This window comes from Pistacia vera, unplaced genomic scaffold (assembly GCF_008641045.1).
Source record: "Pistacia vera cultivar Batoury unplaced genomic scaffold, PisVer_v2 Contig423, whole genome shotgun sequence".
NCBI lineage: Eukaryota > Viridiplantae > Streptophyta > Magnoliopsida > Sapindales > Anacardiaceae > Pistacia > Pistacia vera.
In genome coordinates, this window is record NW_022196250.1 from 199,376 (window position 1) to 222,368 (window position 22,993).

A 22,993-nucleotide genomic window follows, 5' to 3' on the forward strand; every position below is an offset into this window, starting at 1 on the left:
ACTTTTATTTTTTATATTTTTCAACAGTCTACTTTTTCTTCATTGCAGGAGGCATTGCTTATGGTTTGGATAGACTGGTTATGTTATTGGCCGGCGCCAATTCCATTAGGGATGTCATAGCATTCCCAAAGACAACGACGGCTCAGTGTGCCCTCACTAGAGCTCCATCAGAGGTGGATCCTCAGCAGCTTAAAGAACTTTCATTTCAGACCGAATGGTTGCCCGCCCGTAGTTAGTCTTCACATCAATGCATAGAGTCGACTTTGGTTAGCAAGCAACTAATTTCTTGATCACTCGTTCGGATCATTTGAGTTTGTTTTAACCGCCATGTATATTAATGTTGTGTTTTCATGTTCTTTTTTCTCATATGAATTATGTGGAAGAATTTAACTTACTATTTATAAACATGAATAGATGATTTTGTTATAGCTTTCTTTCCATATTCTTGGAAGTTTTACTCCCATGAATAGATGATTTTGATTTATCATTTACCTCTATAATTCACCGAAACAAAATCTATTCTGATGAAATTTAATTTAAACTAAATACAAATTCATAATAATATGTATATACGTATAAATATGAATCTTTTAAAGAATTTATAGGTTGTAAATTATGAAAAACAAGCCAACAATAGTGTATATCTTCTATATATGAATATTAAAATGATTATATGGTAATGTTGCCATTTATGTGAGTCATTATTATATGCCTCTTAAAATTTTATTTTTTATTCATGCATGGAAATTAAGTGCCAAAACCAGAATAATCCAGTGACTCCAGTCTGATTTTTTATTCATGTATGGTAATTAATTGCCAAAACCAGAATAATCCAGTAACTCCAGTCTGTAAGAGGACAACTTTGCTGCCATATACATCTGTAAGGCTTGAAATTAATAATTTTGAAAGAAAAAAAAAAAAAAAAAACATTTTTTGAATTCTTGGCATTGAGCAATTACATTTTTCAAGTATGATTGATAGTAGTTGGACAGAGCCAGTTTTATTTTAGCAAACTTTCATATTTAAATATTTTGTAAATTCTCTAGCATATAATCAGAAAAGCTCAAAAATTTTGCAAAATTTTGTGGGCTGAAAAATAAAAATCTTTAATCTTTATAGGTTTTGATGGTTGGTCAAACTCAAATTAGGCCATAGTTTACCTACTTAATTAGTCTTGAAACCTAGAAACATTCTTATTCATATACTGTATCTCTTGATGAAATTCTAATTCTATATAATTGCATTCAAGTGGGATATTGTAGTTCTTCAACTACAAAATTAATTAATATGAATAAGATGTTATTATTATTTTTATTATTAACAATATTAATTTTTAAAACTAACTTAGAAAATATGATCATCAATTGATCTTATTGAAGTTCATTTTTACCATAGTGAAAGTATTTTTAGCTAGAATAAAATCTAATTTCTCGATTGTTTTAATTTAATTGTGTCAAAAATTTTATAAAGATTATAGTTGGTGATAAAACTTTAGATTGCTCTAATAGCTCAATTTCTTGATCAAGTTACTATTTTTTCTGAGTTCATTCTCCTTCCACTTACCCAAAATTTCCAATGTTGTTCTGTATTTTCTTATCAAATTTAATTTTATTAAAATTCTTTTACTAAGTGAATTGTATTTAGTCAGTTGGGGTTAGGGTTCATCTACATGAATATTTTACTATTTAAAACTTCAATAATTTCAATTTCCCCAAATATAAATCTGTTTAAGATTTTGCAAAGTTGTAACTTACGTTAAAAACAGCCAACAATAACTTTTATTTTATGGAAACTATATATGATTTATGATTATGTGTTATTTTGTCATTTATATGAGTCATTATTATATGCCTCTAAAATTAAATCATTACCAGAGTAATCCAGTCTGTAAGAAGAACAACTCAGAAAAATTATGCTGCATCCATATAAATCAATAAGGCTTAATAAAAATAAAACAAGAATTGGATTTGAGATATCATCCCTATACCTAAATAAACAACATAACAAAATGCTAGATCGACTTCATAAATACCTCCATGACGAAATACTTTTGCAAATTCTAATTTATGTGTAATATTAAGGAGCTTTTGATTTACCATATAATGATGACAAAAATATCCGTAGGAACGGCCTTGCAGCCTCATCCCATTCATTCAGGGATGAGCTGGGGACAAAGCCAAGGATGAGTTTTCATCCTTGAATTATTTTTTGGGCCGCGGTTGGAGATTAATGTCTTGGTCTGGCCGGCTCGAAACCCCCAAAACTTAATAAAAAAAGTCTTCAATAAGTTAAAACCACTAATGTCAAAAGACATCAATAACCACCGAAAATGTAACATATAATGTTGTTTAATAATATAATTCATTCCATTTTATCCTGCCCGAATCACATGCTAGGTTTAGATTACTTTATAATGTTAAAAAAAAAAGAAAAAAAAAATCAATCCATCAAAATTTTTACTTTGTTGATCTAATTATTTCTTCGTTTTCCTATTAAAATCTAATATAAATTTCTTACTCGGTATATTAACTCGATCTTAATAACAATAAGCATTTATAGGTAAAAAGATGTAAACAAAATATTATTATAGTTTATATGAACAAGAAAATTGAGAGATTCAAGACAAAACTAGGATTGACTTTCAATTTTGGGGACTCCCTACCCAATCTCCACTTAAACTAAGCAAGAATTGGGCTGTGGACGTCCCTTCTCGTAGGAAACATATTTAGATATGATATTTAATCATTTCCAACAATTTTTTTTAGGTTAATTCATCACATGTACAAATTACTGGGGTAAAAAGTTATTTCACACTATTTTATGACTCAATTTTTAACGTCATTAGTTTCAAGGATTGGTTTTTACTAATTTTTCCAAAATAGAGATGATATATTTATAGCACACCAGAAGTCGACATCTAGTTGACGCTTTTTGAAACCTTATGAATCGTTGTTCAAATGAACCCTAATTGGTCTTCAAACCAACTAGCAGTGGTCTCCATCTTATGTAGAAATTGCAATTGAATGATTATTTTCACTCACTCAAGTGGGAAAATGCATTACTTTTATACTAGATAATTTATTAATATGAAATTGGATTTGATATTGCATCCCTATACCTAATAATTTTGATTAATATACAAAATAATATAACGGTAAATACACTTCCTATATACTATATATTGATAATTGATTTATGGTTAAAATGTTAAAATAGAATATTAAAGTTCATCAACGAGTTTGAATTAATTAGTTAGTTAATATGTATATGTTACCAATCTTAAAAACATAATCATGGATCGATCTCATTGAAGTTCATTTTAAGTTACTATATAATAAAAATGTTTTTGACAAGGATGAAATCTAATTTCTCCCCCGTTTATCGGATTGCTTTTATTATATCATTCTTGTAGGAAACATATTTAGATATGTATTTAATCATGTAAGACAATCTTTGAAGATTAAACATTTAACTTGGAATTTCAATTGATTAACTCGCGACAAAAATTTAGATTTCCCTACTAATATAGTACAAATTTTGTTTACACCCTATTTTGAAAACATTATATTTAGCATCTAGGGTTTTTTTTTTTTCTTATTTTTTCTTAAATAAAATATAATTATATAAGTGTTTTTAGTTAATTATATAGCTAGTTATTTATCTATATATACTTTTCTGAGTTCATTTACCCTACCACTTGCCTAAAATTTTCCAATGTTGTTCTATATATATAGAAAAAGAAGAAGTAAGAAAGTATAAATTGAAAAAGGATAGATATAAATTCTTTAATTGGAAATTAAAAGATTCCAACCAAGCAATTCAACAGTGCATGTAAGAGGTATTTATCAAATATATTTTATGGATGAAATTAATGCTCAAAAGAGAAATAAAATAATGGATTAAAAAACGGAGAGTTCTACAATACTATCTCATTAGAGAATGGAAAAACCTAATTAATTAGGAATAACAATAAATTACAATGTATGGCATTTCTTTCTGGTATAATCGTCTCCCTAGACAAGACAACATCTCAATAAAAATGTAATTCAAATAGAAACAGTGAGGGGTTTGATTAACAGAATCAAATTCACAAATAATTTTGATTTTTGATGAGTGTGAGTGGAATTATAAAGTTGTAAAACAAATACTCATCCTGTGTGTGTACAGAAATTTCCAGGAAACTTCATGTCTAATCTGTATTGTATCTGGTCATGATGAAACGAAGAGAAGGCTGTAACTGATGAGAAGAGTTGCATTAATCTTTAATTATTCATCAAGTTCATACCATATAAATAAAAGATTTTAAAATCACCAAAACTAGTAAAAAATTGAATTGAAACAAAGCCCTATGAATTTCCACCATGAACTGAGTTATATTGGACAGCTCAAAACTGTTAAATTCTAAACCTACAAACCCCCTATAAAAACCCATTTATTTCTTCTTATTCCGTGCACTTATTCATACCCCAAATCTCTTAATTTTCTCTCCATTTTTTTCCTTCTTATCTTTAACCATGGTAAGAAAGAGCAAGGGCCGCCAAAAGGTGGAGATGGTGAAAATGCCTAATGAAAGCAATCTCCAAGTGACCTTCTCGAAACGCCGGTCTGGCCTCTTCAAAAAGGCCAGTGAACTTTGCACTCTTTGCGGTGCTGAAGTCGCCCTGGTCGTTTTTTCTCCCGGCAAGAAGGTCTTCTCTTTTGGCCACCCCTGTGTTGATTCGGTCATTGATCATTATCTCACCCGAGCCCCCCCTCAAATCTCCGGCACCATGCAACTCATCGAGGCTCACCGCAACGCTAGCGTTCGGGAGCTCAACATGCAACTCACTCAGGTATATATATAATCCAGAAATCTTCGTTCGAAACTAGACTTCTTATTGAACCCTATCATCTTTGGAACATGGTTAAATATGACATATTTGGCCATGAAGGGGCTTAAACCCTGATTATTCCAAAATTTTGCTTGTTTGTATTTGATCATATAATAAAAGTTAAAACATGGTTAATTTTACTTGTTTGGGTAAGATTGAATATATAGCATAAATAATTTTGCTTTGAGAAATAACTTTAATGAAATGATTCCAAAATTTAACTAAACGGTTGATTTCTTTCAGGTGCTTGGTGAATTGGAGGCCGAAAAGAAGCGAGGTGAAGAGCTTATTCAGATGAGGAAGGCTTCTCAGGCTCAGTGCTGGTGGGAGAATCTGATTGAAGAGCTTAGTTTGCCACAGCTTGAGCAGTTAAAAGCGGCGCTAGAGGAGCTGAAGAAGAATGTGGCAAAGCAAGCTGAGAAGATTATGATCCAGAATTCTGGTCCTCCACAGTTTCTTGGAGCGAGTTCATCAAGTGGTGGAGGGATTAATCTTCCATTTGATCTTCAGTCTGCTGGCTTCAATCCGAATATGATGCCTCCTCATGGATATAATAATCCTGGATTTGGACGTGGATTTTACTGAAATCCTTGATGGTTTAGAATGTTGAAAAGGTTGTCTGCCAGAACACAGTTTGTTTAGTTTATTCATGCCTCAGGGTTTGAGTCTTTAATTTTATTTATCATAATGTGTCTGTCAATTGGGTTGAAACATGTTTGGTTTCTTTTAATATTTTATTTATTTGCAGCATTGTATGCCATGAGGTTAGTCTCATGGTTATGTTTAAGTATGGTATGAATAAAAGGCATCTTATCTATCTTATATTTGCTTCATATATATACAGGTAAAAAATTTAACAGCTCACTTACCAATTAAATCAGTGAACAAAAACGAATGGCTTTGGCCCGCTGCTATGGCAATTGCTAGTCCATATCACAAAAATATTAACAAAGAGACTAGAATTGACACAGAATGACTTTCCATGCAGATATGTCTTGGTGGTACAGTAATAAATAAATATATAGAAGGTTGCAGGCCTCAAACAGTGAAGGTCAAAAAGAATTTTCAGTTTTTGAAGCAAAAAGTTATCCATTGCCGTTATTGTGAAGAAACTGAGAAAGAGCGAGCTTCAACTACTACAAAAATAATATTCCATGTATATCCAAGAAGGTAAGAACATCGTGGCGTCACTGTCGACTGAGTTCTTAAGACAACATGCTCAAGCCTCTTATCTGCATGAAAACGTTAATAAATGTAGAAAAATTAGATTAAATTAAACCACCAATTATAACGTAAATAATCATGACAGGAAGTCTCCCCGCAAGAAAAATAAATTTATCTGTAAATGGGTTTTGATTTGATCTATTAATTATTTTTATGTATTGAGTATTAAAATTAAGTAACTGGCTAGATTTCATGTATACGCACATTCTTCTTCATGGAGACGGTATATATTACGATATGTAAAAGGGACAGAAATTAATGATTGATTTAACTGGTCCTGATTAGAAAAACATAATTAATTAGCAACATTCATAGTTTAATATTCTTAAGTAATTTGAAGTGAATTGATCATCAAATGTCTATACTATTATTTAGAGACCTGAAACTGAATGTTTGATGATTATATCTTTATAATTACAATAACTGATATAGATAATTAGTTCCATATAATAACATTCATTCATACATGAAAAGACTGAGATTTGGTAACTTCCAAATCTTTGCATTAATCAAATATAATTATGTAATTGGGAGTTAAAAAGAAACCAGTGGCCAATAATTTTGTCCACCTTAATTTCAAGAGATTGACCACCCTATAAATACTCTCATATGTTTCCCTAGCAGACCACAATACTCGTCTCAAAAAAGAAAATATTACAAGCATTTCATAAATTTTTCTTCTCCGATCTTCTTTAGTATCTTCAGCAATGGCGAAGAAACCTTGTATGGGTCGCCAAAAGATTGCAATCTCAAAAATACCGAAGAAAAATAATCTGCAGGTCACCTTCTCTAAACGTCGCGCTGGGGTCTTCAAAAAGGCTAGTGAGCTCAGCACACTTTGCGGCGTTGAGATTGCTATAATAGTCTTCTCCCCAGCCAACAAAGTCTTCTCTTTCGGCCACCCTAATGTTGATTCCATTGTTGATCGCTTTCTTGCTCGAAATCCACCGTCCAATTCAGGCGTTCAGTACCAACTCATCGAAGCTCATCGAAACGCTAATATCCGTGAGCTCAACGTGCAACTGACACAAGTTCTTAATCAACAAGAAGTTGAGAAGAAGAGGGGAGAATTTCTTAATGACATTAGGAAAGCAAGCCGGAAATTTTGTTGGTGGGAAGCTCCTATCGATGAACTCGAGTTGCATCAGCTCGAACAATTGAGAACAGCGATGGAAGAGCTGAAGAAGAATGTTGCAAATGAAGCTAAGAGGATTTTGGTTGAGTCCAACAATCCTTCTCCGTTTGATGCAGTTAATAATTATAATATCGAACACGATTGCAAGCCTAAAGATATTAGTGTTGCTTCAAGTAGTCTTCCTGCCTGGAAATGGCCATAAGCTTCTATGAGTTTAATTGGCAGTTACAACTAGTAGCTTGCTAGTCATTGCTGTCGACTATATACTATTTTTTTTTCTTATTATTTCGGTTATAGTTGAAATATTGAAGTGTTATGAATTTGCAAATAAAGTTTGCAACAGTCGATTTAATTTTTGGTGCATTGTTTAGAGGATGAGATAATGAAGTTAATTAATTAAGAGGTTTAACATTTAGATAATGAAAATGGAAAAAAATAATAATCTAGAATATCATCTGTGTGTATAGCAAATCATTGGCACTCACACCATGAAAATAAGCATGGAAATTTGTGTTTAATTACCGACAGTCACTTGCTTTTATTTCATCAGTTTCAGATTTAGACACAACTCGGAAATGATGATAATTAATTGCAAACCATGCAAGAAATATAAATTAATTGATTAATGAACTCCCTTTGTCGTCAATTTATCATCACCAAATGACAAGTAAATAATGTAAAGTAATTGAGTTCGAATTTCCTAGGTGTCTGGGAGTTTCAATGCTCCGAAAGATTAGTTGAGATACGTACAATCTGGTATAGATAGTCCGTTGATGAAAAAAAAATTCCAAATTAATCTGAGATATGATGGAAAAAAAAAAAAATATGCTTTACTTTTATAAACTTATTCTTGGAAACGAAACTCCAAATTCCAGCTTATATGTATCATGATAATTGCCAGTGGGAGGTTCTAGACGAGATTTATTCAAGTAAATATAATCACACACAAATGATATGTTTTAAGGAAATTTAATACATATTTTTTTTTTTTTTTTTTTGGTAACTGCCTATAATTGAAACTACAAACCCATTAATGGATTCTCTAGGTCAGACCGATGGTTTCCCCATTACGTGCTTAATGACGTTTGAAGTAGATTTTGATAGAATTAATTTCCAAATCTTGAATGTATATATATCATTCAAGTGATTAAAAATTAAGATAGAAAATGACAATAATTAAAGTTAATAGAACAAACAACGAAGGGATCGACTAATATAACCCAATAAATACTACATGCTTCCCCTTAAAACCTTCACAACTTCTCAATAAATTGAATTTACTTTTATCAAATCTTTGATCAACGTAATCAAGCCATTGTAAAGGACCGTTGAGGTTTGAAATTAATATGTAGAGGAGTTGAAGAATATATAATGTGGGAATATATCATTTTTGCGTGCAAATCTGTAAATTGTATGAAAATTCTTAATTAGCCCTCATGGTTAATGAACAGGAATGAGCTAGGTTAATTTTGATCATAGACATGGAATTTTTATTCAGTTTCCCCTGTCCATTAATTCAATGTGGTTCCAATCTAGCTAATATTATTACTATCAATATAAATATCTCACCAGCTAGATTATTATTGTCTAATAAATAATTTTTTAATTTCAGTTATGGTTGAATGTGAATAAATATAAATAGTGTTGTGCGGTCAATCACCAGAGCACGGATTCACATCTCATGCCATTCCATTTAGGTTACCTTTATATATTTATAAATTTGTCATTGTAACCGTATATAACCGTGTCATTCCATTAGGGTTACATTTATATATTTATAAGTTTGTTATTGTAATCGTACATAAGTTTATTTTTTACCTAAATGAGGGACCTCTTTCTGACAAGCCACACTTGTGCGTGAAAAAAGAAAAAGACAAACACAGAAAGCAATATAAAAACAATAGATGTAGGGTTTGCATTAAATATCCAAATCATTTTAAAAATCTCTTGTTATTTGCGTTTCCAATTAATTTATTGATTCTTGCATTGTGGATTTCATACAAATTTCTTATGTAGATTTTATCACGAAATTTACATACCTTTTGTTGGTGTAAATCGCTGTATCAAACTTTCAGTTTGCCTGCAATAACCATCATTGGGAAAGCTTTTTCAATTAACGGTGTTCAATTTTGGCATATCGTGTCTTTTTTTTTTTCGGCCCATCGTGTCTTTCATTCCTTGTAAAACTTTTTTATTAGAAGGATTGGAATTCGATTGCTAAGTAGATGTGAATCAAATGTGATCTCTTTAAACCTTTTATTATATTCAAGAGCAAAGGTGAGATTGAGAAGCTTTTACCGGATGCAAAGGTGACTCCATCAAAGATATGTGAGCTGCTCATGAAGGATGGGGCCGTGAAAGACACACACGGAGGCTTAATTGAGTTCTTGAAAATAGGTAGAGAGAAGATGATGAATTATAGCCAGTGAAAGCTGAAAAATCATAACAGTGGAAGGAGGTATGGAACAAGTTGACGGCACGTTTCAAACTTTAAAAAGAAAAAAAATAACTCCTTTGAAATATAAGATGAATGCCTTAGCAAGGGCAGAATATTCATTTACTGAAAAGCATGTACCTCTCTATGAAATAATCTAAATTGCGCTATATCTCATATAAATAAAATAATAGGATGGCCAGTTCCTGAAGGTTCGATCAGGACACATAATCTTAGGACGATAATAATAAATAAACCCTACACAAACCTGAATCATAAATTTGCAATGCCAAAGGATTTCATAGCCCCAAGCACACAGCCCTTATGCACATGCTTTGAAACCAATTAACCAGTGGAAATGGAGGCTAGAAGAATTAAAAGAGATCAAATAATTTTCTATGAAGAAGGAAAAATCCTTCATCAACGGATAAGAACCATTCTATTAAACTATGGAAGGTTAATTCTAATAACCCAAAAAAAAAAAAATTGCAAGCTTCCTTGCGAGACATGTGGTAGTATTTCAAATTCAAGGAGGAAAATAAAATAAATAAATACTTGACCTTATTAAAATTTTTAATTATATCTGAATTTCTAAGTAAACCCCATCCATTTACAATATAATCCTTATATTTATTTATATTTTCACTACTCATTTTATACTTTCTCACTTTGTTTTGTACATACTCTTCATCTTTTATCTTCATTTACTCTATCAATCAAGCATATAATCGTTACTTTTGTTAAGCCACACTCAGGGATTCATTGGACACGAATTTTTTTTTCATAATAATAATAATAATTATTACAAACTTATAAATTATGGAAAACTGCAAATCAATTGAAGGTAAGAAACAACCAAAAAGAATAAAATGAAGCCAACGAATTTAACACATATATGTTGTTGCCCAAATCTTTCAATTGTAGATATTTGATCTCTATTATTTTAAAATTAGTGTTTAATCAGTAGAAAAGAAATTTACAGCAAACGATTAATTCTAGATCTAGATGGGTTGTGCATAAAATATTTTACGTTATGTCTAATTTAGTAATTTTTGAAGAGTAGACTTTTTCCCACCTAAATAATAGTTTAATTACACTTTTCCACTTACAGACTTTTAAAATACCACTTTAATATCTAAATTTATATTGCATTTCTGATTTCGACACTGTTGCTATTTTACACCACCACCATTCTCTTTCCTGATCACTTATCAAAATCTCTCAAACTCTACTCCTGCCAATCCCTTAAATCATCAACAATTGAGTGATTAGGATTTGCGCAGTTGCCCCTTCAAGTCAAATTTCATTAATCCTAACCACCAAAATCCAAACTTCCACCATTAAAAGACTCATCGGCCTCTCCTCTTCAAAAGTCACAATAGCTTGGACCAAGTTTGCTCTCTGTTTGCCACACGAATATAAATTTAGATAATAAAGTGGTATTCTAAAAGTCTATGAACGAGAAAGTATATTGTAGATGCAAAAAATCTACCGTCATGAAAATAGGGTATGATTCTGTGAGGTTGAGGCCACTGACAATCCGTTAGACCTGCACACATGAAAGGGCAAGCGTGAAGCTTCCGGAAAACACCGGGGTGGTGTTTGCCGTAGGCACTCCGACGCTCAAGCCAGCAAGCCTGAAAGAGATTATTTGATAAGATTAAGGAGATGAAGAATTACCAGGAGTCTTGTCGGAAGCTAGGACTACGACGGAGGCGTCGGGTTCTTGGGAGCAAGAACTTAGGAGCAAATAAATGGTTTTGAGTAATATAGATTGATTGTGGGAGATTGCATGCATAATGAGAGGGCAAGCCTCTGTTTTTATAGGAACACAGGGGTTGGAATCTTAGTAGAACACTAAGTCCTATTTTGGGAGATAATCTCTATCCTAAAGAGATATGATTATTAACCTTATCAGATTAAGTTTAATAGTTTAATAAAGTTTGAAATCTTAGAGGACACTAAGTCCTATTTTAGGAGATAATCCCTATCATGAAAAAGATATGATTTATTGATTTAACAGATCAAGTTAATAGTTTGATAAGATTTGGAATCTTAGTAAAAGAGGAAATATATGAGATTCTGATTTCCTATTTTTAGATTGTTGTAGGCTAATGGGTTGAAACCCAGTTTAGCTTAACTTATAAGAACCAACTCATGAGTGAGTAGTTCACAAGGTGATTTTAAGCATAGGCCCAATCGGGATTAGGTTGGGCCTGGGTCATGACATGTTTATTTCGTTATTGGGCCGTCAAGCCCAAGATGATTTTTGGCCCTAACAGTTAGCCCCCCACTTTAAGATAAAGATATTTAGCTTAGACAGTAGATTTAATCGAATGAGGTGTAGACTGAGCGGATTAGTGATGGCAGCTCGTTAGGTCGATGGATCATTATGTGGATTGGGTCGATGACTTGTCAATTTGAGGTGCAAGTCCTTCAATCAGTTTGGGCCGATTGAATGTGTAAATTCATGAATCGGGCAGGGCCATCAAAGGTGTAAACTATGAATAGGACAGAGCCGATCGAAGCTATAAACTTGTGAATCGGGCAGGGCTAATCGAAGGTGTAAACTCATGAATCAGGCTAGGCCGATGGAAGGTGTAAACCATGAATCGGGCAGGGCCGATCGAAGGGTGTAAATTCTTGAATCAGGCAAGGCCGATTCGAGGTGTAAACTCGTGAATTGGGTAGGGCCGATTTAAAGGTCGTGAATCGGGCAAAGCCGATTCGAATGTGTAAGTCTATGAATCAGGCAGGGCCGATTCGAAGGTGTAAGTCCGTGAATCAGGCAGAGGCCGATCCGAAGTGTAAATCCGTGAATCGGGCAGGGCCCTTTCGATGGTGTAAATCCATGAATCGAGCAAGGTCGATCCGAAGTGTAAATCCGTAGAGCGGCAAGGCCGATCGAGTGTAAATCCGTGAATCAAGCAGGGTCAATCCGAAGTGTAAATCCGTGGATTGAGCAGGGTTGATCGAAGGTGTAAATCCGTGGATCGGGCAAGGCCGATCCGAAGGTGTAAATCTGTGAATCGAGCAGGGTCGATCGAAGTGTAAATTGTTAATCGAGCAGGGTCGATCGAATGTGTAAATCCGTGAATCGATCAAGGTCGATTCGAAGGTGTAAATCCGTGGATCGGGCAAGGTCGTCCGAGAAGGTGTAAATTTGTGAATCGAGCAGGGTCGATCCGAATGTGTAAATCTGTGAATCGAGCAGGGTCGATCCGAAGGTGTAAATCCGTGGATGGGCAGGGCCAATCGAAGGTGTAAATCTGTGAATCGAGCAGGGTCGATCCGAAGGTGTAAATCCGTGGATCGGGCAAGGCCGATCCGAAGGTGTAAATCTGTGAATCGAGCAGGGTCGATTCGAATGCGTAAATCTGTGAATCGAGCATGGTCAATCCGAAGGTGTAAATCCGTGGATCGGGCAAGGCCGATCTGAAGGTGTAATCCGTGAATCGAGCAGGGTCGATCCGAAGGTGTTAAATCATTGATCGGGCAGGGCGATCCGAAGGTGTAAATCTGTGAATCGAGCAGGGTCGATCCGAAGGTGTAAATCTGTGAATCGAGCAGGGTTGATCCGAAGGTGTAAATCTGTGGATAAGCAGGCCGATCCGAAGGTGTAAATCCGTGAATCGAGCGGGGTCGATCCGAAGGTGTAAATCCGTGAATCGAGCAGGTCGATCCGAAGGTGCAAATCCGTGAATCGAGCAGGGTCGATCCAAAGGTGTAAATCCATGGATCGGGCAGGGTCGATCCGAAGGTGTAAATCTGTGGATCGGGCAGGGCCATCCGAGGCTGTAATCTGGGATCGGGCAGGCCAATCCGAAGCTGTAAATCTGTGGCCGGGCAGGGCTGACCGAAGGTGTATGCCAAGTGGAGCTTGTATAGAGCTTGCAGTCGTCGAAGTGATCGACTTGTAGTTGAAACCTTTGAGGGCTATGTGGCCCAGTCGGCGTGACCGATTTGTAGTTGAAAACATTTGATTGAAGCTGGAGCAGTGACATGCATGACAGCATTTTTCAGCAAAGAGCCGAATGGAGAGTCAATTGCATGATGTGCATGTGTTATGGATTGAATGAATAGTGAGCTAAATGGAAAAAATGGGTTGCATGTATTTAAGTAATGGGCCTAATAGAGAAAGATTTAACCAATAAAGTGGTAGTTAAAAGGAGACAATGACACATACCTTTCCCCTTCAAATGCTGCCACCCATGTTGTTGGACCGAGTGGAGAGAGGGGTGTTACTTTCTATGTTGAAGCTGAACAATTGAAGTTGAGTGGGCACGTGTTCACTTTTGGGTTGATCCGAATGGGCACGTTGATATTGTATGTGCAAACCCAAATATCATTGAGTGGACTACTCGTGTTGTTTAGTGGTGCTGAGTTGTAGTGGGAGTAGAAAGTTTGCAAATAGCGGGGAGCGTGAGGGCTTTTGTGACAGGTGTGCTGGAGATTGTGATGTGAAGGTGGTTTGAGTGATTTGTATTGGTTGGGAAGGGGCGATGGTTCGAGTTTGGAGTTTTGGAATACGGTGGGGTAAGGAGATTAGGCGAGAGTGGGGTGGCGTCACTAATAGGTTTTGTTGGGGAGTTTCTCTTCGTGTTTAGTAGATGACTTTAGGTGTTTTGAGAGGATTACTGCTATGTTTTTAGGATTTTACTGTGTGATTGGAGAAGCTGTTAGGGCGATTTTAGGAGACAGATGGAGGGTTTTGGGTTTCAAGTGGTGGCAAATCTCCGTGAAGTTGAATTGGGATTGGATCAAGGCTGGTCAAGTTTGAGTTACCTTCTAATGGAGCGGAGGTCCTGGAGATGATGGCGTATTGTGGCATCTCTTGAACGAACAAATTGACGTTTTTTTGGCAGGTAATGCATTGCAAAGCTCTGATGACGCTGGCGGACCACTGGTGGTTTGATGATTGAAGTGAAAAGGCGCGTGGCAAAGAGGTTCGAGACAGAAGCTATTGCCTATCTGAACAAAGGATTAGAGAAGAGAGATGTTGAAGCAAAGTCAATGAATCAAGTGGTTTAGGAACACCACTTTAAACTCTGACACATTATTATTCTATTATAATTTAGAACAATATATGAAGCTATTATTAATTTAGAATAATAATATGAGCTTCAAGGTCTTATACTACCCGCTGAATGGATATAATATAGAATAAATTACGATAGCCGAATAGATATAATATGGCATGGATAGATAAAACAAACGAAGAAAAATAAAGAAAAAAATTCTTATTGTGATGAGATTTTCTGATTAACATTGTCAGTCAAAGGAGTTTCGTGTCGCCTCCCATGTTGTAAGTCATCGTTGGCAGATGATTGTTAGGGCCCCACGGTGGGCACCAAATTGTAGATGCAAAAAATCTACCGTCATGAAAATAAGGTATGATCCCGTGAGGTTGAGGCCACAACAATCCGCTAGACCTGACACACATGAAAGGGCAAGCGTGAAGCTTTCGGAAAACACCGGGGTGGTGTTTGCCGTAGGCACTTCGATGCTCAAGTCAGCAAGGTGAAAGAGATATTTTATAAGAATTAAGGAGATGAAGAATTACCAAGAGTTTTGTCGGAAGCTAGGACTACGGTGGAGGCGTCGGGTTCTTGGGAGCAAGAACTTAGGAGCAATAAATGGTTTTGAGTAGTGTAGATTGATTGTGGGAGATTGCATGCATAATAAGAGGGCAAGCCTCTGTTTTTATAGTGACCCAAGGGGTTAGATCTTAGTAGAACACTAAGTCCTATTTTGGAGTAATCCCTATCCTAAAGAGATATAATTTATTGACCTTATCAGATTAAGTTTAATGTTTAAATAAGGTTTGGAATCTTAGTAGGACACTAAGTCCTATTTTAGGAGATAATCTCTATCAGAAAGAGATATGATTTATTGACTTTATCAGATCAAGTTTAATAGTTTGAGTAAGATTTGGAATCTTATAAAAGAGGAAATATTATGAGATTCTGATTTCCTATTTTAGATTGTTGTAGGCTAATGGGCTGAAACCCAGTTTAGCTAACTTATAAGATAACCCAACTCATAGAGTGAGTAGTTCACAAGGTGATTTTTAGCATAGGCCCAATCGGGATTGGATTGAGGCCTTGGGTCATGACATGTTTATTTCGTTATTGGGCCTCGTCAAGCCCAAGACGATTTTTGGCCCTAACAATTATTAAGCTATTATTTGGGTGGAAAAAAAGTCTTTAACTCTTTTATAAAGGTTAAGTTTGTAACAAAGAAGAAAATAAATGGGTTAGTAAGATTATATGGGTGTTACTAGCATCACTCTAAATAAATAAACACATTTCCCGATTTGAATGAGTTTCTTTCTGATATTTATCTTAATATTCCTCCCCTTTTATTTTTTACCATGTTGAATAATAGAATACTATGGAGTACTTTAAGCCTCCAATTCCATATTTAAAAAATAAAAAAAAAAAAATTATGATAAATATGAGTATTACTCATAATAATTTCGTGTTAAGTGGCACATATGATATTACGATTGAATAGTGATAAGGAGAGTTTTAAATTTTATTCAAAAATAAAGAAAAAAAATTGATGTCACAAACAAAATTATTTTGTACCTCATTAAATTTTAAAGAATAATTTTTACCATATCTAGTATCATGTTAATATATTTACGATTTTCAAAGACTTACAATGAATGATAATGGCAATAAATCAATATGGTAATTACCTTTTTCCTGGTGCTAAATTTTAGAAATGGACACCAAAAGGAAAAAAAAAAAAAAAAAAAAAAAAAAACCTTCGAAACGTAGTGACCATTCACTTATAAACACTCAAAACAAAAACAAAAGTCTTCTCACATTACAAAAATCAAAACCATATCAATCACCATGAACAACAACAACAATGGAGTCAATCACAGTAAAACTAAAACAACAAAAGGTCGGCAGAAGATTGAAATAAAGAAATTAGAAAACAAAAACAGCCTGCAAGTGACATTCTCCAAGCGCCGGTCAGGCCTCTTCAGTAAAGCCATGGAGCTCAGCGTTCTATGCGGTGCAGAAGTGGGCATGGTGGTGTTTTCTCCCAACGGAAAAATCTATCTCCTCGGCCACCCAAACTTTGAGACCGTCTTGAACCGCTTTCTCAACGAAGACGAGTCTTCGTCTTTCGATTATCATCATCAAGAGGTTAATTCTGAAGGTTTCATCGCGTTTGTGCAAGAGCACAACAGGCAATACGAGCAGGCGTTGAAGGAGTTGGAGAGGGAAAAGGTTCGGTCCAAGAAGATCGAACAGGAGAATAATATGAATGAAATAATGGGGAGGAATTGGTGGGAACATTCGGTGGAAGAAATGAGTCTTGAAGAGGTTGAAGAGTTTGAAAAGGCTCTGCAGAATTTGAGGACGACTGCAGCCATGAAGCTTAACGACAGAATGATGAATGAATATTTGGTGCCTCACGTTGAAGCTAATCAAGATCATCATCAGCATCATCAACATGATGGTTTGTAAGAGATTAATTAATGCTTCTGTTAATGGTACTTTAGAAGAATAATAATTGTTCTTCTTGTTTCAAATTATGCTTCTTTTTCTTTGATGTTATGAATAATAAGTTACTGTATAATGTAGTGTTATATATTTTTTTTTTTTCTTTTTCACAAATAATTTTTGCAAGTTTTATTGGGTAGATATATGGTAGAATTTGATTAAAAGCCAAGGACACACACACACAAAAAAAAATAATATATATATAATAAATCTCAAGATCCTTTTCATGATTTTAGTGATTTTTCTTTGATTTTCCTTACTGCTTTTTTCACTATGTTGAAGAAATTCTGATAAAAAAAAAAACCTTTAATTTTATGTTTATTAAATTTGTGTTAAAGGCTACACATATGATATGAATATATTTGTAGTTCTATCGGTGGTCTTTTTGTGTTCTATTCGACTAAAAAAAGTGATGTCAATATGTGAAACTATTTTTGTACTTCTTAGTAGTCTTAAATAATATTGTTTTTAATATGTATATATGATTCATAATTATAGTATGATGTTTTTTTATTTTTTCCATAGAATAAAGTAAAACTTTTCTATAATGATACTGCATACATCATGTAATTATAACAAATTTTAATCTCAACTTGGGCCAGTTATAAATAAAAATAAATTTAATATCATAAGAGATTATAATTTTTCTAGGCCTCGTCATAAGAAACTCGCCTCTACATAATAATAATTATATGTATATTTCAAAAAAAAAAAAATATGTTATGTTATATTAAATGTTTAAAATGAAATAAATTATTTATCTAAAGTTGTTTGAGACAATGATTTATGATTTGAAGTTATAACCACATCTTTTATCTTATAGATAGGTAATAAGTCACTAGCATGAACACCTTCTTATTAAAGCCAAAATATTTCTAACTCTCGAGCATGTTTAGAGCTTTTTAGCACGAAATTTTCGGTATTTCCGTACTATCATCCTCAAGATTATTTTCTTCCCCTTTTTTACTAATTCCAGTAATGATTTTTCTTAAGTAATTAAAACATACATGACTTGTTGCTGATTTGGATAATTGAAAAAGACATTGATATCCATTTGATTAGTATAGTAAAGTTGTCGAATTTGATCACACAATTTTGCAATGACTCTTTGATATCTATTTTCGTACTATCCTAATGTTACTAAAACAATGAATTGAAATCATAATACTAATAAAATATAGAGTATAAAATAATAAATCAAAACAATAATTTTTGTAGTTAAACTTCTATTAAACTAGAACCTCCTCATAGTAATAAATTTAATTGGTCCCAATATTATGATTATAGAGAGGTTCTACTGTAATATGATTTCTTTGTTTAATTTGAGTCTGATATATTTACATTTCTTATGAAATTGTTTGCTAATAGGAAAATAATTAAATTAAAAATAGTCATTATCATAAAACTCTGACTTTCATCCAAGAAATTTCACTCTGTTAAGCCCAGTCCAAACTTTGGGCTTCTTTGATGTGCTACTCACCCAGGCCTACTCAATTTCTTCCGTAAAATTTCACTCTGTTCAACTCTACTAAATTCCATCCATAAAAGTTCACTCTGTTAAGCCCAGCCCAAACTTTAGGCTTCACCAAAAAGCTAGTTTAAAATTGATATATTTTTTTTAACGGCGGTATTTAAGATTTCTTTCTAAACCTCAATAAATAATTAAAATCATTTTAAAAATTTAATTTATAAATATCTTATATTTCATTCAATAATTGTCCTTCCCTAATATTTTTTATTTCAAATTTCTTTGTTCACCCATCAGCCGTATCCGTATTTTTTCTCCTGAGTTAAATTTTTAATGGCCATCCCAGATTCTTATTAGACAATATTTTTATTCAAGTCAATTTCAACTTCCAAGAGAATTAAGAAAATAAAAAGACTTTTTACCTACACCATGGATGAATGTTAAAGTAATTTTTTTTTTTTTTTTTTTTTGATATCTAAAAATTACACAGTTGTTTAAATATGTTAAACTAAAATTGCTAAATCAACAGTAAGCAAGGACAATTACTGGGAATATTTCCATTGTTTGAATCCATCTTCCATCTCTTCAAAAAGATTTTAATCATATTACATATTTCCGAACGAAGAACTTAATTTACAAATATTAAAGGGTTTAGGAATTTAGAAAAAGGTTCTTTAATACATGGGTGTACTAAAAATAAATGCCCTTTTTGGTAATACTAGTTTATAAAAATTTAAAAAAATTATTATTGGGGCTTAGAAAGAATATATATTGTTTTTAAGCTCCGCTAAATACTTTTCTAACTCCAAACCAATTAAAAATTTAATTTATATTATTATATCTATTTCCAAAATTACTTCAAACTAATATTTCTCATTCTAATGTAAACTTACGTTTCATTACGTTCACTGAGTAACGTAAATAATCTTTGATTTTCATTAGTTTTAAACTTGATGGTCCACATTGGTTGTTCAGTTTTCAAACGCTTCAGTTTTCAACGTTTGGGATTTATGGCAGCCATTAAGCATGCCTTAAGCTTGATGGAAGTTTGGTTATGAATATATTATTTTGGTCCCTAAGCTCAAACACGAATATACAAAAAATACACCATCAATAGAGTGTCTGAGGAGCTTAGAAGATCCAAAATACTGCTCGTGAGTTTGTTTCAATGGCTGGAGGTAATTCTTGATCCTCTGGTTTATAGTTGAAGAATATTATATCTTTTGTATTTCCGTCTAGATTACAGATAAAATATCTTACAGTTGGTATCAGAGCCATATAATACCTCTGTCTTGATGTTTTGCAAAAGTTATTTTTTAAGCTCTCTGTTCATGGCCGTTTGAAATTTTTTTAAAAAATCAAAGTTGCCTTTTAGTTGTTTTCTAACAAAATAAATGATATAATCATTAGGAAATTGTTTCTATCATTTCTGGGTTTTGAAACAATTATTGTGAGTTTAAATAGTGGATTTCCACCTGTGTTGCTATTGTTCGTTTTCGGGTCGGGTATCCAGTTTAGATCCGATCAAGGTTGAAGACGACTATAGATGATATGTCGTTTTTCCTTCAGTTTTGAAAACGACATGTCGTTTTCTTGTCAATTAAAAAAAAAAATTTAAGATCTGGCGTGATTGAACCCGTGATCTGATGGAAAGAGATCTGCTACTGGCCAAACAGGCCACTTTACGTTTCTGTCATGTGATTAGTAAAATAATATTAATATTGTTTCTATTCTGCTCTTTTTAATTATGCCTATTATATTATTTGGTTTAATTATATGCATTTTTGGATAAGTTAAATTGTGCAGAATCCTAAATTAATTATGCTCATATTTATCTTTCATGATTGATTATATCTTTCTATTTGCAATTTTTGAATGGGTATATATGGATAAAGGCATAATATTAAATGTTAGCATAATATTATAGTTTTCATTATGCAATATTTTTTATGCTATTGAGAATTTTTTGTGCATAATATAACATATTAGTATTTGATTTGTAATTCGTAATATTAAGCTAGTCTTTATGAGATTTAATGTCTAGTGATCCATATAATTTTAATTAATTAGAGAATAGCCACAACATCTTTAATTAATAAATTATATATATGATTAATTAGGATCACATAAAATATTAGACATTAATTGTAATTAATTATACTTATAATAATAAATTTTTTCCCACAGAATTTTTATTATTTTATATTTTAATTGGATAAAATATCAAGTTATTCATTTTACCCACAGGAATTATGAATTTAGTAAATAATTTGTATTTTTATCATAAAGTTTAATCATAAGGAATAAATGAATCTGCTTGAATATAAATTTAGCCACAGGTATTTTTATGTCATTAGATTCAATTTTTTTAACATAATTACATTGGTAAAGTATGTATTTTGTTTAGGCCTCGTTTTTAACATAGCATGTAATCTATAATTTTATGCAGTCGTACAACCTACAATTTTCTCTGATATCGTTTTGATATCCCTGCCTTAGGGAGATAACTATAAGGTTTGGAAGGAGAGAGTTCTTCTTTAATTTGGGGTGGATGGACATAGACATGCTATTAGGAAAGACGACCACCAGCACTCACTGATACTAGTACTGCAGCAGACATCACGCTTTATGAATGATGGGAGCGATCTAACGTCTCAACGTGATGTTCATTAAGACTAGAATCTCTGCTATTCCGTGGTTCTTGTGATCAGCATGAAAAGGTCAAAGACTTGCTAAAAGCCATTGTGATCAATTTGTCACTTCGGATAAGGCACTAGCAAGCACCCTGATCATGAAGCTCTCATCCCAAGCTCACCGGTGTGAGAGGTGTGCGCGAGCACATCATGCAAATGAGGGATATTGTGGCTCAATTGAAGAATCTCGAGGTTGAAATGTCGGATTCCTTCTTGGTGCACTACTCTTAACACCCTTCCGCATCAATATGGACCCTTCAAAATCTCATAAAACACACATAAAGATAAATGGTCATTAATGAACTATTGACCTGTTGTTCAAGAGGAAGGGATTGGTGATGGAAAATGGAGAAGTGCAATGCTTGCATGCATGAAAGGGAAAATCAAGCCAATAAGAAAGGGAAAGGTAAAATGCCTCCTCCCCAAGTGGTATCAAGAAAGATTCCAAGTGTTTCTTCTGTAAAACAAGGGACACATGAAGAAGGAATGCGCCAAATTTCAAAATGGCTTGCGACAAGGTAATCCAACCTCATTTGTTTGTATGAATCTAATATGGTTAATGTCATATTACACATGGTGGATTTATTCTGGATCAACAACCACATTTCAAATTCCTTGCAGGGTTTGCAAAACCTAAGGAAGCCAGTGGGAAGTGAGCAAAGCATCTTATCAGGAAACAAGATGGGCTCGCATGTGGAAGCTATAGGAACTTGCTATTTAATTTTAAGTAGTGGCTTTGTTTTAATGTTAGAAAAGACCTTTTATGTTCCAAGTTTTTCTAGAAACTTGATTTCAGTTTCAAGGCTTGTACCCTTGTGATATTCCTTTAATTTTTCAGATTCATCTTTCAACTTATTTTATAAATCTGATTGTGTTGGGAATGGTACTTTGTTCTGATGGTCTTTATTGCATTAATTACAAAACAATGCCACTTATGATTCAATGCATGTTCACATTGGCACTAAAAGATGTATTATTAATGAGGACTCCTCTAAATTATGCACCGAGATTAGGACATATCTCCATAGATGAATTAAAAGATTAGTAAATGAAGGAGTACTTAATACTCTGGATTTTACTGATTTTGAGACTTGTGTGGACTGCATAAAGGGAAAGCAGACCACAAGTCAAAGAAAGGTGCCAATAGAGTTCGGACATATTAGAGATCATACATACTGATATATGTAGTCCAACATGGACTCACATGTCAGAAATACTTCACTCTTTTATAGATGATTGCTCACGATATAGTATCTCTACTGCTTCATAACAAGTACGAAGCATTAGATCTTTAAAATCTTTAAGCTGAGTAGAGAACATGTGGTAAGCAAATTAAGATCGTAAGATCATGAGGTGAGAATATTAGGGTAGATACACAGAGGATGGACAGCACCTGGACCTTTGTAAGTTTTCTCAAGATCATGGGATTGTTGCCCAATACACCATGCCTGGTTCACCACCAGAATGGTGTAGCAGAAAGAAGAAATCGAACATTGTTGGACATGGTGCGGAGTATGCTTAGCAGCTCTAATCTTCCTAAATCCTTGTGGGCTGAACACTTAAACGGCAGTGTAATATGGACCGTTCCAACCAAGGCTGTTCCTAAAACACCATTTGAATTATGGAAAGGTTGGAAACCGAGTTT

At 33.6% G+C, this 22,993-nt stretch overlaps 4 protein-coding genes across 4 annotated transcripts in view; all 4 read left to right on the forward strand.

Moving 5' to 3' along the window:
* The window catches only part of LOC116142989 (aspartate--tRNA ligase, chloroplastic/mitochondrial), a 28,965-nt gene extending 28,542 nt beyond the window's left edge, over nt 1-423 (forward strand). The window contains 1 exon segment of the mRNA XM_031428410.1: nt 49-423. Coding sequence (XP_031284270.1) covers nt 49-236 — 188 coding nt within the window. The 3' untranslated portion in view covers nt 237-423.
* A 4,091-nt stretch (nt 424-4,514) lies between these two features.
* On the forward strand, nt 4,515-5,456 carry LOC116142990 (agamous-like MADS-box protein AGL62). The gene is made up of 2 exons (XM_031428411.1): nt 4,515-4,832; nt 5,115-5,456. The coding sequence occupies exons 1-2, from the start codon at nt 4,515-4,517 to the stop codon at nt 5,454-5,456; spliced, it is 660 nt and encodes a 219-aa protein (XP_031284271.1).
* Nucleotides 5,457-6,802: 1,346 nt separating this feature from the next.
* Nucleotides 6,803-7,432, forward strand: LOC116142991 (agamous-like MADS-box protein AGL62). Its single transcript, XM_031428412.1, has one exon. It carries the CDS (start codon nt 6,803-6,805, stop codon nt 7,430-7,432), a length of 630 nt encoding a protein of 209 aa, XP_031284272.1.
* A 9,095-nt stretch (nt 7,433-16,527) lies between these two features.
* Nucleotides 16,528-17,151, forward strand: LOC116142992 (agamous-like MADS-box protein AGL62). Its single transcript, XM_031428413.1, has one exon. It carries the CDS (start codon nt 16,528-16,530, stop codon nt 17,149-17,151), a length of 624 nt encoding a protein of 207 aa, XP_031284273.1.
* Nucleotides 17,152-22,993: the final 5,842 nt, after the last annotated feature.